The 17,001-nt window shown below is 39.1% G+C and overlaps 1 protein-coding gene across 4 annotated transcripts in view; it reads right to left on the reverse strand.

The window, feature by feature from the left end:
* The window catches only part of NCOA5 (nuclear receptor coactivator 5), a 30,652-nt gene that overhangs the window by 12,051 nt on the left and 1,600 nt on the right, over positions 1 to 17,001 (reverse strand). For 2 of the 4 annotated variants that reach the window (XM_047744771.1, XM_047744775.1), the window contains exon 2: positions 6,368 to 6,434. The exons of 1 other annotated variant lie outside the window; for it this stretch is intronic. In XM_047744771.1, coding sequence (XP_047600727.1) covers positions 6,368 to 6,405 — 38 coding nt within the window. In that variant the 5' untranslated portion in view covers positions 6,406 to 6,434. Of the gene's footprint in view, positions 1 to 5,538; positions 5,758 to 6,367; positions 6,435 to 17,001 lie in introns of those variants that run through there. One more of the 4 variants, XM_047744772.1, reaches the window with a different exon arrangement.

Here is a 17,001-nt window from a genome sequence, read left to right on the forward strand (position 1 = left end):
CCTCTTACGAGCAGTTGTCATATTTTGTCTAAGCTTTTGTCATTTACCATGATTACACACACTGGGCAGCCATCACAATGCCATCAAGTCTGGTAGAAAGCCTCAATTTTACTTCATGTGGGCACAGTAAAAAGAATTTAAATGCCAATTCTGCATCTATGAAAAGTCCTTGTCATATATTTTAAGGCTCACACGCACTCTTGATTTATGGGCGCAAACATGGGAGACCAGGGTTAAATGAGGAGGCGCTAAAGATTTTTCCTATTAAAGTGCAGACTAACCAAGATTCTTTATTTTTTTCTATCATGTCCTAGAATCTTCCTCACGTGTATAACATCTGATAAGAGTATATAATGTGGGCAAAAACTCAGGATCCTATGGAAAGAGACAAGTAAGTATTTTTGGATTAATGATCAGCAGATAAACTTGCCTTGGGGAGCAGTCAGAAGTAGTCATTAGAGATAGAATCAGATTTCAAGTGTTCTTGGCAATCAGGGATGAGAGATACCATGAACCTGACAGACCACAGACCATACACAAAGCCTTCAGGTGGTGGCAACAAGGGGTGGGGATATGGCTAAGAACACCGAGTCATAGTACATTATTCATAGCCTTAGGATAATTAAAAATGCCATATTGTCCTCATGGTTTTGAATCCACTGAAATACCTTAAACTTACCTTACTTACCTCCATCCCTGGAGGCTAACCATAACCCTAGATTCCCAAAGTCTCAGATCACACTTCCAGTGTGAGAAGGCAAGCACTCCCTTCCCCTCAATGAATCTAAAGTCCATATGCAACAAAACTACTAATTCCCTCATTGCTTTCTGGGTAAAATGGAGAAAAGATGATATTCACAAGGGGGAAAGAACCAAAGAACAGTGGAAGTAGGAACAGAGAAGATAATAATATGAAAAGGCAAAGCTTTTCTCCTTTCTCCAAAAGACGAGCAGTGTGGCAGAAGCTGTTCTTCTAGAGACAAAAACAAAAAAACCTTTAGGGTCACTTTAGGACCCAAACAAAGATCTCCCCAGAACAAAAGGGCTCCTGCTGCTGGCCCCAACAACTTTCTCAAAACAAGAACCAGCTAACAAAAGGGAGGTACAGGGTGCAGGATTCAGAGTGCACAAGGAGGAAGCCTCTGAATGAGATACTTGACCTTAGATAACAGCAAGTTTCTGGAGCACAATAGGGTTCATAATCTCATCCCAGAGGTGTTTTACTGGAGAACAACCGCAGTGTACCCTCAGGTACCAGGTCACTAGAAGCTAAAAAGAACTGAACCTTTTAAACAGAACCAGTTAAACAAATTTCAGCACTGGAGTCCACAAACTGAAGGCAGATGACAAATACGACTAAAATTGCTATACATTTCTCATCTATTCAGCTGGGGAAAAAGCTAAATGCTCTTTGCCTTGAGAGAAATACAGTCGTATCACCTGGAAACATCTGAGAGGGAAGAGAAGGGTGGGTGACGGGAAAAGCCATGGCTCAGATGGTAAAGTGATGTGCTTCTGGTAGAACAGCTTCTCTTCCGGGGACTACCAAGAGGTATGCAGAGCGCTAGGCATTTGAAAGCCTACAGAGTAAGAACGGACAGATGATCATCTTGGAAGTCTGTGATGGACTTTAAGCTTCTCTTCCTCCACAGACCGAAACCTCAAGCCCAGGATGGTGTTCTTTGGCCTTGGCTCTACAGAATGTCAGGGAGAAAGGCCTCTGTCCTTTTTTGTCAGCATCTCCTTTCTGTTCACTGGAATATTTTCCCTTGGAGGGCGAGCTTTTTTTTTCTTTGGCCGTTCCTGAAAAAAAAACCAACTTCAGTAGTTGCTGGTACTTCTGTCGCAGATATTGTCCACAAATATCATTATCTAAAATGGCTGGCTGCTGCGTGATGTTGATCCCCCACCATGATGGCTCCATGTTACTGTGAGAAACGGAGACAACAGACTTGTGCAGAATTTTGCTGATAGGTGCTGGTAGGACATGGGGTGCAATGAGTTATCGCACCTCACAGATCCAAATTTTTTAAGTGTCCATGCTTCTCCCTAGGAAGAACGCTGATGATTTTCTCAAGGACAAATACGACTTTTTTTGTCGGTAGAGGCGGCACTTCCTGAGAACCGATGGCTGTTCTTTAAGTGTTAGTGCAGAGGTAATCACAGCCTGGAATCTTAACTTGCGAGGCCCACCTAGAGCTAGCGTTAAGAGCTAGCGTTGTAGTTATCAAAAGAACTAGCGGAGATAGGAGTCATCTTGAGCCACATCATAAACTCGTCTATAGCTAGTATATTTCTGATGAGCCGATCCCCGATGACTTTCACCGAGATGCACCAAACCTAACATCCTTAACACACAGGGGAAATTCTCTGCAGAGCTTTTGGTGTAGACAAATTAGTTCTATTTGCTCTTTTTAATGTCAGACAGGAAGGTTTAGGAAATCGAGTCTCACTTGGAGGCCACAATTGTGTAGGGATATGTTCCAAGACCTGGACTGCCAGGGTGTTGAGCTGAGGACAGAAACTGAGAACATCTGAGGTACAACCAGAATCACGGTACAGTCTCTGAAGAAAGTAAGGGCCAGTGCCTAGCACCAATGCTAGACAGCCTACATGGCAACTAAGCGATGTGCTCAAGAGTCCAGTGAAGTGGTCCAAGGGTTAAATGATGAGAATTCAGGCCGAAATTTGATCCAGAGCAGGGATCCCTGATGCAGAGTTTTGTGCTCAGCTGGACAGTGTGTCAGAATTACACACTGACAGCTGGAGGCATTGGGGAGGCACATTACCGAACAGAGAGCAATGCCAGCAGAACTGTGGCTTACAGAGCCATCTGAAGAGGTGATAATCTTGTGAAAACTCCCAAAGACACTTAGGTGTTTTGACAGTCAAGGTTAACGTGCAGAAAAACAAGGTGTTACAAAGGTCTTGCCAGCATGTTTAGAAATAATTTTATTAAAAGGAGCAACACTGAACACATTAAAATACAACTCCAGGGAACTATCTGCCACAAATATACTCCCCCCACCCTGCCCGTGAACAATGCATTCCGTCTGGCTGGGGGACACGTAACTGATTAGGGTTGCCAAATGAAGGCAGTTTGGCAGTTGTCAACAGACTGGTATATTTTGAATTACTTCAAGGCTCTGACTGGGAGTATGTACCCGAAGAGTGATACCCAGTGATACCCAGTGTTCATCCTTGGAGAAATGATTAGCCTCTTCCAGGCTAGCCAGTTGTCCATCTTGCCTACTTATTCCATTTTATTTCTGCCTTATTGGTATACCATAAGAGAAAATATATGGTCAGTGTGATCAAAATGTTAGTGTTCTGTTTTGAATACAGTATCAAGTTTGTCTGGCTTTAAAATTTTTATTCTTAGAGATAAAAAACTGGGACTCTCTGCTCAGGTTTTAGACAGGGCTCTGAACAGATTTACGAAATGTGAATATCCTCCTTCCCTGAACCTTATTAAGCGCAACTGTATGACACTTCGTCATGTTAAATAACACGCTGAGGAACCCAGTTAGGGACACGGCACCAAGGGGGAAGACTGATTCTTGATGGCAATTAAACGAGCCCAACTGTGCCTCCCATTGATTGCAAAAAGAAGCAGGAGGCTACTGCCCTATTCACATCCCAAACAACCTCATTTTAGAAATTATTTGAGGAACGTGGTATTTTATTTTTTTTAAAAGATTTTGAGAGAGAGAGAGAAAGCATGCATGCGAGCAAGCATGAGTGGGGTGGAGGGGCAGAGGGAGAGGGTGAAAAAGACTCCCGGCTGAGCAAGGAGCCCAACACAGGGGTCAATGACCTGAGCCAAAGGCAGGTACGTAACCAACTGAGCCACCCAGGTGCCCTGAGGAAGGTGATATTTTAAAAGGGTATATAGAAGTGACGTATTTGTATTTATGTCTCTGGTAGGGAGAACATTTTTTTTTTTTTTAAGATTTTATTTATTTATTTGTCAGAGTGAGCACAGGCAGAGAGAATGGCAGGCAGAGGCAGAAGGAGAAGCAGGCTCCCGCTGAGCAAGTAGCCCGATGCGGGACTCGATCCCAGGACACTGGGATCATGACCCGAGCCGAAGGCAGCTGCTTAACCAACTGAGCCACCCAGGCGTCCCAGGGAGAACATTTTAAAAGCCCCTTCCAATGTTGTTTGTATGTTGGTTTTTTTTTTTTTTTTTGGTAGGGGGATCTACTATTAAAAAAAAGAAGAAAAGCATATAGCTATTTCTTCCATTACACAAGAAATTATAGAGTTGCATTTTAAGAGGGGATGAAATTAATCTTTTTAATTTAATGTTCTGGCAATAGCTATATTGGATTCCAAGCAGGGGAGATGGTTATTTTCTCAACATTGCCAATGTCTGCTGAATACCTATAATCAATTGGAAATGTTAAAAAGATTTAACTAAGTATTATTAATAAGATGGCACAAATCAAGAGCACAAATAGGAACTACTCTATTCTGTGATGTGCCTTTTTTTTTTTTTTTTTGCGGGGGCGGGGGAAAGGCGTGTTGCCTGCAAAAACACACAGACATGATCCAGAGATTATAAGCATCATGGGGACAAGAGAGGGGAGAGGATTTTACTAGTGGAGCCAGTGTCTTTGTAGATACCAATTCCATACTCCTTTGGGTAAGTTACCTAGTTCAGGAACACATGCATTCTTGCTCCTTGGAAACCGGATACACACTCTATCTCCTTTCAAGCCTCTTGGCAACCACAGCTTCCAATGGGCGCCCTCTATTTCTGACCATTAGATGTAAACTCTTCACCCTCTGTATTCCGTGTTTGTTGGGGCATGAGAAGCAACACAGATGGGACTTCCCAACATCTACAGCATGGTTTGATGCGGCATAATAGAAGGAGACATTATACGGAACTGCTGAAGTTCTGCAGGATTCATTTAAGTTCTTCAGGATACTCACTCATGCCCACAAAATCAATCAGCACAGTATTTACCTGTAAGTTACAGGCATTCCTTCCAGTGTGAGAGCGGACAGACAGAATACCAATGTACATGTTCACTTCTGCAGTGAGACCAATGGCCAGCCAGGGCATCCACCCGGTGGCTGTAGTGCAGCTGTGGCTGTGGTGTCAGAATCAACTCCTCTGCACTGGCAGAGTGCTCAGAGAAGCCAACTGAAATCACCACCTTGCTGCTACCGTCTGCCTGAACTCTGCAGAGCAATCATGTATAATCTATTCCTGGTATCTTAGAAAATACCCACCCTTCACATCCAAGTGGGGGCAACATACACCAAACATACAGCAGCCATTCCTTCCTATGAGTGGGGAACAAAATAGAGGTGTTTTTGTCTCGAAAGACAGCTGTATGTCATGTGTAAGTTAGCTGGGTATATACCAGGTGATCTGCGGTGCTAGCAGTACAGACCAGGATTCATCGTACTCAGCAATGTTCAGTTCAATATAAGAAACGTAGTCTATCATGGTACGTAGTTTAGGTATGTAGTTTACTGTGGAAAACTGGTATTTTTACTTAGAGGTAAAAGCAAAATCCTTACTGAGTATCCATCTGGCCATGAAGAGACACCAGATATGAAACAGATCAAATCTGTCTGCATTCCACACAGAAGTGCACACACTGCATCCACTCGTGTGTGGTTAGGGTGCTAGTTTGGATAACGCCTCTTTGGTGCATATGGTAACATAAACAGGCTCTTCTTTGAGAGAAGGGGCCAATTTAATGCATATCTCGTGGGTATACATCAGGACTATCTCTTCTGTAGATACTGGAAGAAAGAATGTATTAGGGAAATGCCTTTTGTTTCCAGGAAAGCTAAGAAAAAGGGAGACTGTTGAGAGCTGGAATGTTTTTGCCCTTTTTATTTCCCCTCAGACGGTAACCCAAGCATGCGTGCAGACAGGGGTCTGCAGCACAGGTGCAGCAGCCATCTCTCAAGCAGCGCTGTCCATAAACCCGGTTCACGTGCGGCCCGCAAGCCATTTGGGACGAAGAGTCGAATCTCTGCTGCCCACTGCAGCGCAGCATGGCGCGCACCAACGACCCTGGGGCACTCCTCCTGCTGTGGAGGCTCCCAACGACACGTGAGCTGGGGACAGACAGAGGTTTATCCTCTTCCGATCGCCAGCAACTCATGTTGCAAGCTGAACTTGCTGGGTTTGTCACCGAAAACGCAAAGCTTCTCTGCATCTCCTGATGTATGTTTAAAAAAAGCAGCAAGGCCCTTCACACAACGTTCATGTTCTTATTGTTTGCTTGAGCGTTTCTGATTTGTTGGGGGGAAGAAAAGACCCTTGACGTACGAAGTTGGGCTTAACTCCCCAGAGCCCAACTCTCCCAAGGTAACTCACTGCTTCAGGGTACTTTACCTTCGTGTGGGGCTGGGTCTTGATGGAGCCGTATTCATATTTCTTCTTTCCGCTGCCTTATTAATATCTGAAAAGAATAATCAACCCATCTGTTCAATGCTATGGAATAAAAACAAAATCATCAGCACATTTCAAATGAAAGCAACAACAAAAAAACTACAATGACAACCAGATGGTGTAAGAAAATCCATTCAGCAGACACACTGTCACTTGGGCAATTTTTATTAAGTTACGGCAGTACATTGTCATGGTTTGGTAAGGAATGTCCCTCAGTTTATGCTTTAACACGCTATCAAGTCCTAAACCTAACTGCCCCCTCCAAAAGTAGAAAAGGTTGCCTTCTAAACTCTTCGAGTGCCAGCTCCAAGATTCTTTTTTGAGGGCAGGAGAGTGGGAGAAAGACAGGAGAGATAGAGTTAAAAAAAAAAAAAAAGAAAGAAAGAAGAAAAAAGAAAAAAAAGCAGCAAAGGAAAATAATTCCATTTTATGTTATAAAGAAGAAACAGCCGGACTCTGTTGCTTAAAACTGCCAATATGCCATGAAGCAGGGCCTACTTTTAATGTGCCTTGTGTTGCATTCCATTGTATAGAATGTTCCAGAATGAGATGTAGAGAAGAATATTTTTTTCCTAAACGAAGTATATTACATGTTAGCAACTACAATCCTCACAGGTAAGTACTTCAGAATAAAAACTGGCATTTGGTTAGGTAGTAAAACACTCCACACAAGAAGTTTTCATTAGAGAAGTGTGGCATTTACAACCAGGTAAGGGAGAACAGTGGAATCATACAAACTTACAGAAAAGCCAGTTTGTGCAGTTAAGGCCTACTTGCTAAAAACAAAACAAATCTGCTTTGCAAAAACCGAAATGAATAATAAAAACACCATGTATGAGTAAGAACTGATGAATTATCTAAAGAAATGTACCAATCTACATCGCAAGATAACACAGGACAATTTTTATGTGACTTACAGATTAATAACTGTATTAAAAATTTCAATCTTTGGTTGCATGAAGAAATGAAACTGTGTCCCGCTGCAGTGTAGTTTTGTTCTCCATGTTCCATATTAAGCAACTGGCAGCGTATCTAATGACATTTAATGGTATTAAGCACTCACATAATTAGAGTACTTTAAAATAGTAATTATGTATTTAAAAAATTCCAACCAGAGTCCTACGGTGTGAGAGATCACAGTAATAACACAGAACTTAAGAGGTCTGCTACAGACCTTACCCCGCTATGCTGTCAACTTTGAGTTCCTATTTAAGTGAGAATAATCTTCAGTTCCATTTTAAGTCAAGTTTCTGCTGTATCTAGGAGAAGAATGACTTTTGATAAACTGAAGGTAACATAAATCTAAACAATAAGAGAAGCATATTTCACCCGAAGTTGCCTCTCACACTTTCAATTAAGTAGACACAATGCTATCATCCCTCTATTAAAAAAAAAATAAAACTAAAAAAATAACGTCTATACAGGACTTGGCCAATAGTAATATCTGACCATTGCTTTGGTATGGCAAGTTGCACTTTCACTTACAACCCCAAAAGCTCAGCAACAGCCCAACTGCACATTATATAATGATTAGTTCTTTTATGTGTTATTGTGAAGAATATTGGTTTAGGTTTCGAGGGGCCTACTGACCTAGTCTACTTACTTTGTACTGCTCTCTAATATGGGGTGATTATGATTCAGAAAGAAATGTCACCTCTTTGATTGTCTAAGTAGTTTTCTATGGAATATACTGAGGGTAGTAGGGGTGTGAAGATTTCTTTTAAATAAGCACGGGATCTCCCAGCAGGATTCCAGGTATTATTGGATGGTCTTGTGAATAAAGAAAACTTCTCTACTAAACATTGACTTGACCTGAACATTTAGGTTAGAGTACAGAACATATGGTACCATTTTAGTGGGCATGTTTCTATTAATGTGATATAATTTGCTTACATGGTATGAAAAGGACTACTACACTACCAAATTATATTCATTTCTGTGAGCACCTACATATTAGTACTGGGGAGACCAAAGTAGTCCTGTATTACACACTTTTGGGGCAAAGCTGGCTCCAGTTAGAATGAAGGAGGTAAATATTTTACTTTGAAGTTAGTGAAATTTTTTTGCAATTATTTGAAAGATTATTTAAAATTCAAGATTATTTTATCTTTAAACCATTTTGATTATAATTTGCCTCCTACTATCTATTTTCACTAAATAGCCTAAAGCAATTATATCTGGATGGTGTGGCTTATGTTTCTTCTGTAAAAAAGAGAACTCTTAGACCATTTTAAGTTTCTTCTTAAATGCCAAGTGTTTGTTTATTCACCTCTATTTAAGAGTTCCTTATACCTCCATCTTGGGTGAGATATGGAGAAAATGAGACCTGAAGTTTTTGATAGTTTCACTGCCACCCAAGAGGGCTGCTCAGGTTAGAGGAGGGTTGGGGGGGTGGGTTTCAGTGAGAGTTATGAAAGCAAAACTGTTATCATCACCAAGACCTATACACAAAAAAACCTAACACATGGTCACGTAGAACTTTTGGAAAACCTAGGAGTTCAGAAATACAGGAAGAATAGAGAAGCTGCCAAAAGTAAAATAACTTCAGGGAACTGGTCACAAAGCATAATTAAGATTTAAAGAGTCAAGGAAAAAACCCTTGTCCCAACCCCTCCCCCCCCTTTTGTTGGTCACATAATTTAATAACCCACCAACTGGAAGGTTGGAGGTGGTTTGAAAATGCAAATATTGGGACTGGTAAAGGGGGCTTTTGTATTAATTGGTTAATTAGATTTTTTCCTTCTTAACTCTTCACAGAGATATATAATCTACACCAAGGAAATAGAAATAATGTTAATATAAAGGAAAAGAAAAAAAAGATGGAAAGACAATCTGGCCACCTTTCTGGACATTAGGTAGGGAACCATAATTGGAGAGAATTTAATCAACAAGAGGGTAGTGGCAACTCTGATGTTTCTTTCCCCTCCTGCTCTATCTCATCCTGGCCAAATGCCCTTAAGACCTGAAGTCAGTCTCTCATTGTCTCTTTTACCTCAGCTTGGTTGGTACCTCCATACTTTGGTAGCTATATTAGTTATGTGAATGCCATTCAAAATCACCATCACAAGGTACCTTGGCCTGAATATCTTCTAAGGTTTCTTCTGAAAATAGTTAAAAGCACTTTTCAGTTAAGGATTTTTAGGCAAGAAAAATAACACCAACTGAAGGGATCTACATAAAAGGAAACAAACCAGAAAATAATCTAGAAAACACGATGTCACACAGGAAGTGGCAAAGCTGTTTTAAGTCACAAAAGATTGGGGTAAAGAACTTTCAAAGAATGACACAATGCCTACTGTACAATTTTAGTTTAGACTAATATGCTAGACAGGGTTCACACAATGGTCTTTGTACAATGCTATAAATAAAAATGCATGTTTCATTCATAGGCTTCATTCAAAGCCAAGAATGGCTTTGCTCTATTTTTTCTAATTGTACCATCATAAAAACAACTCTTTTCACCTTAAAATCAATTTTTATCACAAGCTATCATAATGGAACACCATAAGGATTATTCTAGCATGAATTGCTGCACTTAGTGACAGTATCACTGTTGGACTGTTGGCTGCTGAAAGAACCCAGAAGCCCATGTAATTTTGATGTGATTATAAATGAAATAAAATTCCCCAAGGGCTTAGTTGAAAACCAACTAATAATCAGTAATTACTAAATTGGAACTACGTAATGATAAAGATAACGCCACTTGAAAAACCATACTGACAAGAAAGAGGTTATCACACATTAAATTCCCCAAACTGGGAGGGGAAAGGATTGGACTTCTCAGTTCAACTATATTTATGAAGATGGCCTCGATGGTGTACTATAACACCAGGAATACGTAACAAGTTATAATGCAATGTGTCAGGGATAAGAGAATGCTCTGCTTGTTGTTTCTCAATCCTTTAAGCTTACTTTAAAAACTACGCATTCCCTCATATTGGATTCTTTCTTTCATTCTCTAATTAAAATAGTGAAATCTGAATTTGTGGGGCGCCTGGGTGGCTCAGTTGGTTAAGCGGCTGCCTTTGGCTCAGGTCATGATCCCAGCGTCCTGGGATCGAGTCCCACATCGGGCTCCTTGCTCGGCAGGGAGCCTGCTTCTCTCTCTGTCTCTGCCTGCCACTCTGTCTGCATGTGCTCGCTCTTGCTCTCTCTGACAGATAAATAAATAAAATCTTAAAAAAAAAATAGTGATTATATCTTTAACTATATTAGATTATTATTCCTAGGTACAGGAATGGGGGAAACAATGATAACTTATATTTACAGAATGCTTACTCTGTCCCAGAGCCTGTACTAAGAACATCATGTACATTATCTCATTCAATCCTTTCTACAACGCTTGGAGGTAAGTACTATGATCTCTATTTTGCGAATGAGGAAATTTGAGATTTAGAGAAATTAACTGACTTTTCTTAGATCACATGATGGTCAGGAGGCAGAGCTAGGATTCAAATCCAGATTTGTCTGACACCAAAGTGCTGAACTACTATGCTATACTGCTCCAACAGGAAACAGAAAAACATGGTTTCCATTATGAACGCTTGCTAAGACTCCCTGATCAAAATGACAGAACCTGGGATAGGCCCAGTCTATGCCAGTCACACCAATGTTTAAGTGCCCCAGATACCCAGCAGGGCAGAGCCTACTTATTAAATTACCACTTCGGTTTCTATCACCTCAAACTACATTGAACAATGCAGGGGTTAGGAGTGCTGTTCCCATGCAGCGGAAAAACTTGACTACCTAAAAACTTAACGGCAGCCTACTGTGGACCGGAAGACTTACTGATAACATGAACAGTCAATTAACATGTATTTTTGCATGTTATATGTATTATATACTGTATTCTTACAATAAAGTAAGGTAGAGAAAAGAAAATGTTACTATAGAAACCATAAGAAAGAGAAAACACATCTACAGTACTATAAAAAAAAATTCACATATAAGTGGACTTGTGCAGTTCAAACCCATGTCGTTCAAGGGTCAACTGTACAATCTGACTTTGCTACCGATATTCTATTCACTTCAACACTTTAGAAAAAAATTCTACATCATTTAATTTTCTGCCCTTTTTACTTCTTTCGAGGAAAGAGCACTCGCCTGATCAGCATATCTGAGTTCTAGTCCTAATGGGAGTGATGGATAGTTAGTCAAGTCATTTGATTTCTCTAAACCTGATGAAATGGATACTCTACCTGTGTTGGTTATGCTGATTCAAGGACAGCATCAGCATCACTAATTTAGACTCACAAAGATGGAGCTAATCTAAACTGGTAAAACAGCCTGAGCTACAAAAAATGTAAAATACAGGCTTATTTAACACAGGTAAAATTTCCACTGAACTGTACAAGTAGAAATCCTTACAGAACTGAATTAACACACTTAAAAACAGTTTCTAATCAGCTCAATCAGATGCCTCTAGGCTTACTATGTGTCACACTCTGTACTACGCCTTACACATACAGAAATAACAAGGCTAAAGTCTCTGCTTTAAAGGAGTTCACTGTTTAATAAAGGAGAGTGGGACATACACATGGATAATCATAATCTAAAGTAGGTTTACTGCAGAGACAATAAAGGCTTGTGTGGCAGGGGAGAAGAGACTGAAAAGAATAAGGGGTAGGAGGGACAAAGAGGAGGCAGGGATGGCCTAAAAGAAGAGTCCTGAAGGATGAGTAGTTTAGAAAGTTCAGAAAGAGAAGAGTCATTCCAGCCCATGTAAAGGTGAAGGAATGGCGTGAAGAACATAATTAGTAAGTTTAGTGTAGGAAGTTTAGTGTAGGGAATAGGGGGACAGGAGGAAGAAAAGAGAGAAGAATTACAGATGCAAGCCAGAGTTAGAAAAATGTCACAAAAAACTTTGCTGCTGAAAAGGAAAAAATTGGTGGCAAGAGGGTCTGTATACACTGAGCTACCATAATAGAGTCTCAGTGAAGCTAAATTAATAAAGGATTCCTATACGTATATTATCCAAAAAAGGGGGGGCAGGAGTATTTAAACCTAAGATATTCAAAATATTAACTATAGTAATGATTTTCAAGGATCACTGGTTTGACAATGAAGGGTACAGGAATGAGAAAAGTATTTAAAAGGTTATGATTCTATCTTCAGTAAAGGAATATAAAATAAACTTGGGCCCAAGTCAGGAATTAATAGTCAACAATATTAGTTTAACCCACTGTTCTGGAAGAAACAGACAACCAAACACCCTTCCTTAATTTTTCCTAATACTTAAAAACAAACAAACAAACGAACAAAAAAAACAACTTAGTGTGATTAAAAAAAAAACACATAACACACAATTTATCATATTAACTATTATTTTTTTTAAAGTAAGCTCTATACCTAATGTGGGGCTTGAACTCACGACTCAGAGATCAAGAGTAGCATACTTTACAGGTTGAAACAGCTGGGTACCCCTCATACGAACTATTTTTAAGTGCATGGTATAGTACATTGAATATATTCACACTATTGTACAACAGATCTTCAGAACTTTTTCATCTTGCAAAACTAAAATTCTTTATACCCATTAAACAGTTTCCCATGTCCCCTCTCATTTATATATATATATATACACACACACACATACTTTTTCATTCTTCACGTCGCATTCCTTTCATGAAGAAATATCAGTACCACCCGAGAAGATGGCTAAACCTCATTCTCAGACCTCATCACAAACTTTGAGAATCTGAGGATGAAGCCTAGGAACCTGTATTTTAACAAGCTTCTCAGGTGATCCTTGGCAAGTATTTGGGAACTGTATTATCTATTTATCCCTTAGCTTATGTACAACACATACTTAGATCCTCCATTTAGAAACCTCTTTAAACTCCTGTATTCAAGGAGTAATAACCCATAAACATAATGCTACCAAAAAAAGTCATGACAATGGCTAAAATCTGTCAAAGTATAACCCTTGAAAACAGTATAGAAAACATAATCATATAGCTACCTCCAAAGGAAATGGAATCATGAACCCAAGTTTCCACTGTACTAAAGTTAGTAATAGGGCGCCTGGGTGGCTCAGTGGGTTAAGCCGCTACCTTCTTCGGCTCAGGTCATGATCTCAGGGTCCTGGGATCGAGTCCCGCATTGGGCTCTCTGCTCAGCAGGGAGCCTGCTTCCCTCTCTCTCTCTCTCTCTGCCTGCCTCTCCATCTACTTGTGATCTCTCTGTCAAATAAATAAATAAAATCTTTAAAAAAAAATAATAAAGTTAGTAATAATATCCAATTGTAAGGTCAGTGTCCCTGCCCCCCAAGGAGGAGTGTATACCAACAACTTCTCTTCAATTTCACCTGATCATTTAAGAAGTATCCTGAAAACTTAAGCTTTTTCCCCCAATTACCTAGTTATAAAAGAGCAAGAAAAATATTATCCACTGAGCTTGCCACTTTTTGATAGTGTATTATCCAGTTCTTTGGCTAATAAATGGCAAAATTTCAACTAAAGTTCTCTCTAAATTCTGCACACTAGACCTGTTGATATTGTTTTGCTGGCAGGGGCTAAAACTCCTGCTTCTTCTTAGGCATCTGGTTTTCATATCTAAATGCATCTCTTTGCAAGAAGAGAAAAATGGTCACACATATGATTTCACATCCACACCACTAAAAGCAAAGTGGAGGAAATCTAAATTTAATAAGCAGACCATGGAATCTTGGTAGGTCTGCTTTCTTTGTTTTCAAGAGGTAAAAGCATCCTACTGATGCAAATGGAAGGAATTAAAATACTAAAAACTCTACAGATATTCTAACTATTGCTATTACCTCTAGTTCAAACCATGAAGCCAAAGAACATTTTACAGTTAAATTACAGTTTTGCTTAAAATGTATACCAACCATAAACCAGAGTTGCCAATTCCTATTAGTAATCTGGGATATGAATAGATTAGTACTAGAATCTGATTCAATCTTCTATTTCTAGTGAAAACTCCTTTTCTAAAGCCTAAATCCGGGGTTCTCAAAACCATAATGTACATAAAAATTGCAGGGTTTGCTTCTGAAAGGTAGATTCTCCAGCCCCCAACTCCAGAGTTGGGGGGATGGGAAGCTGAATACAGATTTGTATTTTCAACAAGCTGTTCTAGTGACTGATGCTGTCCTGAAATAAGTTTATAATCTTAAGTTTTTGTACTGAACGAAATAATATTTTTCTTATTTTTTTCTTTTGGATATCAAGAATAATTTCTGAAGAGACATTTAAAAATAAATTTCCTGCATCATCTCTGATGGTAAATACATGTTATTACTATCTCAATCTTCAACTGGATAATTAGGTATACTCACTTAAAGCCAAATTACTCATAATTCAAAGTTCTCCAAAGCTTGCTCACTAACTGCAGGATCAACCTAATCTTCAGTAATTCAATCACTCTAGATCCAAACCAGGGGACCACTCAAGATATTTCATAGAGCTCAAGTTATAAGACATTCTGCTTTCTAAATGTTCTCCAATGCAACTTAAGTTGCTCTGATCCTTGCCTAAAGTTGTCAGTCTTTATGTAGGTCAACAATAATGTTGTTTCGAATAGGAAATAAAAGGAAAAGAGTATTATGGTGTGCAAAAGTTTTGATTTTTTGAGGGGAATTTTCTTAACATAAAAATAATTGATAATGAGCACTGAGTGTTTTACACAACTGATGAATCACTGAACTCTACCTCTGAAACCAATAGTACACTATATGTTAATTAATCAAATTTAAATAAAAAAAGAAAAAAGCACTTGGTCCAGTTGACCTATTATTTCTTTTGTTTATTTCTGTTTTTTTTTTTTTGTTGTTTGTTTGTTTTTAGTGACAGGCTAAAGAATGAAAATGACCATCCCTATAAATATTCATATCTGGTGGTAATAAAACCACCATTTAAAAAACAGCAGGCATGCTGGTATTATATATTTAGCTGTCAGTATACTTCATACTTCTCTAATGCGCTACGGCTTCAGACAGTGGCCTTACCCTGATCCTTTCATTAACGCTTCTCATTAATGAAAGTAGCATAGAGGGTAATATTCTGTTGGTCACTGCCCTTTTCACTTCTTGATAGTTCAACTCTGCTTAAGCCAAATAGTCTAGACAAATGTGTATGCTGTTCACAGGACAAATCTTTTGGCACAAAAAAAAGCTGACTGAGCTTTAAAACCACCTGTCTCAAAACACATGGTAATCATTAGTAAACCACATGGTAAAGAGAGGAAACAGAGCATGGCAGAAAAAACAGTCAGTTTGGGAAAACACTAGGACTTAAACATGTACATAAGAGGATAGCAAGACAACGGTACCAATGATATCTTCCTCTCTCGGACATCTACAGTGCATATGTTTAGCATATTAAAGTTCTGGAATAAGGACACCTCTTTATCTCATTATTTCCCAATTTTGCTTGACCACAAAATCTTATCTTCAATAGTATCCTGAATATGTTCTACTAAGTATATGATTTGGGCAAAAAAATCTAACTTCTCTGAGCCATTATTTCCTCATAAGCAAAAAAAATTTAATAATATCAGCCTACCTATCTCACAAGATGATTAGTGGGAGCAAATGAATTGGTACTGTAAACCTGCTTTTAAATCATATGCACTGAAGGTTGTATGTGATCATTACCATTAAGAGTAATAGTTTAGGAATAGATGTTTCATTCTTTATATGGGGAGTCAAAAACAAAGAAACAAAGATAGTTGAAGGGAATAAAGTTTTAAACACACTTCCTCCACAGGTATCTCATTCAAATACTAAATACATTTCCTCCACAGGTTTCTCATTCTCTTACAAGTACAAATGAATTCCAATAGTCTCACAGTAGTAACAAGCCATACAAAGGCACTGCCATCTGCAGGCCACAGGGATAGAATGCTTGCAATGGTACTTAAGAATGAAGTTTCAAACCATGAGGCACTCTTTTTCTTTCTTTTTTTAAAAATCATACTTCTAAAACCTTTCTCCAAAGGACTTAGCTTTTGAGCACTGATAGCTTGAACCTCCATGTGCTGAAGTTCAGAAACGGACCTGAGTAAAAAATTCTCATTTCTTCTCTAAACAGGACTGATCACCTTAGCCTTATGTAAGTTCTACATTTTGCTCTTACCAAGGTAACTCCAAGGAATGTGGATTTTTCTTTTTAGTAGACTTTGAAGAAACAACACCTGAATGGTCTGAGCAGACTTTTCTGAGTTTCCTTTCAATAAATTAAAGTAAATCTGCTCTCTCTCACACACACAATGTTTATGAACAGACTACAAATAGAACAGACTGTTTACATAAATAAGTTAATTTGTCAATGCTTCCCTTTGTTTGAAAAACCTAATTAGCTTTTTTCAACAATGCATCAATCAGCAGCATCTGATCTAGCCAGGAGAAAGGAGCTCCTAATACCTTCTTGAAATATGTGGTGTTCACTGGCATGTGAGCCTGAACCACCTGCAGCTAGAAAAATTCCTTCCACTGGGCCCTGGAATACAGTTTCTCCAGCACATTTTACAAGGAAAACTACAGTTTCTATGTTTTAGGTTAAAAAATCATGTCAGAGGTTTCAAATGAAGATGACACGATGACACATGTCATGACACGAGCT

The sequence above is a fragment of the Lutra lutra genome, chromosome 9, assembly GCF_902655055.1.
Source record: "Lutra lutra chromosome 9, mLutLut1.2, whole genome shotgun sequence".
Taxonomy (NCBI): Eukaryota; Metazoa; Chordata; class Mammalia; order Carnivora; family Mustelidae; genus Lutra; species Lutra lutra.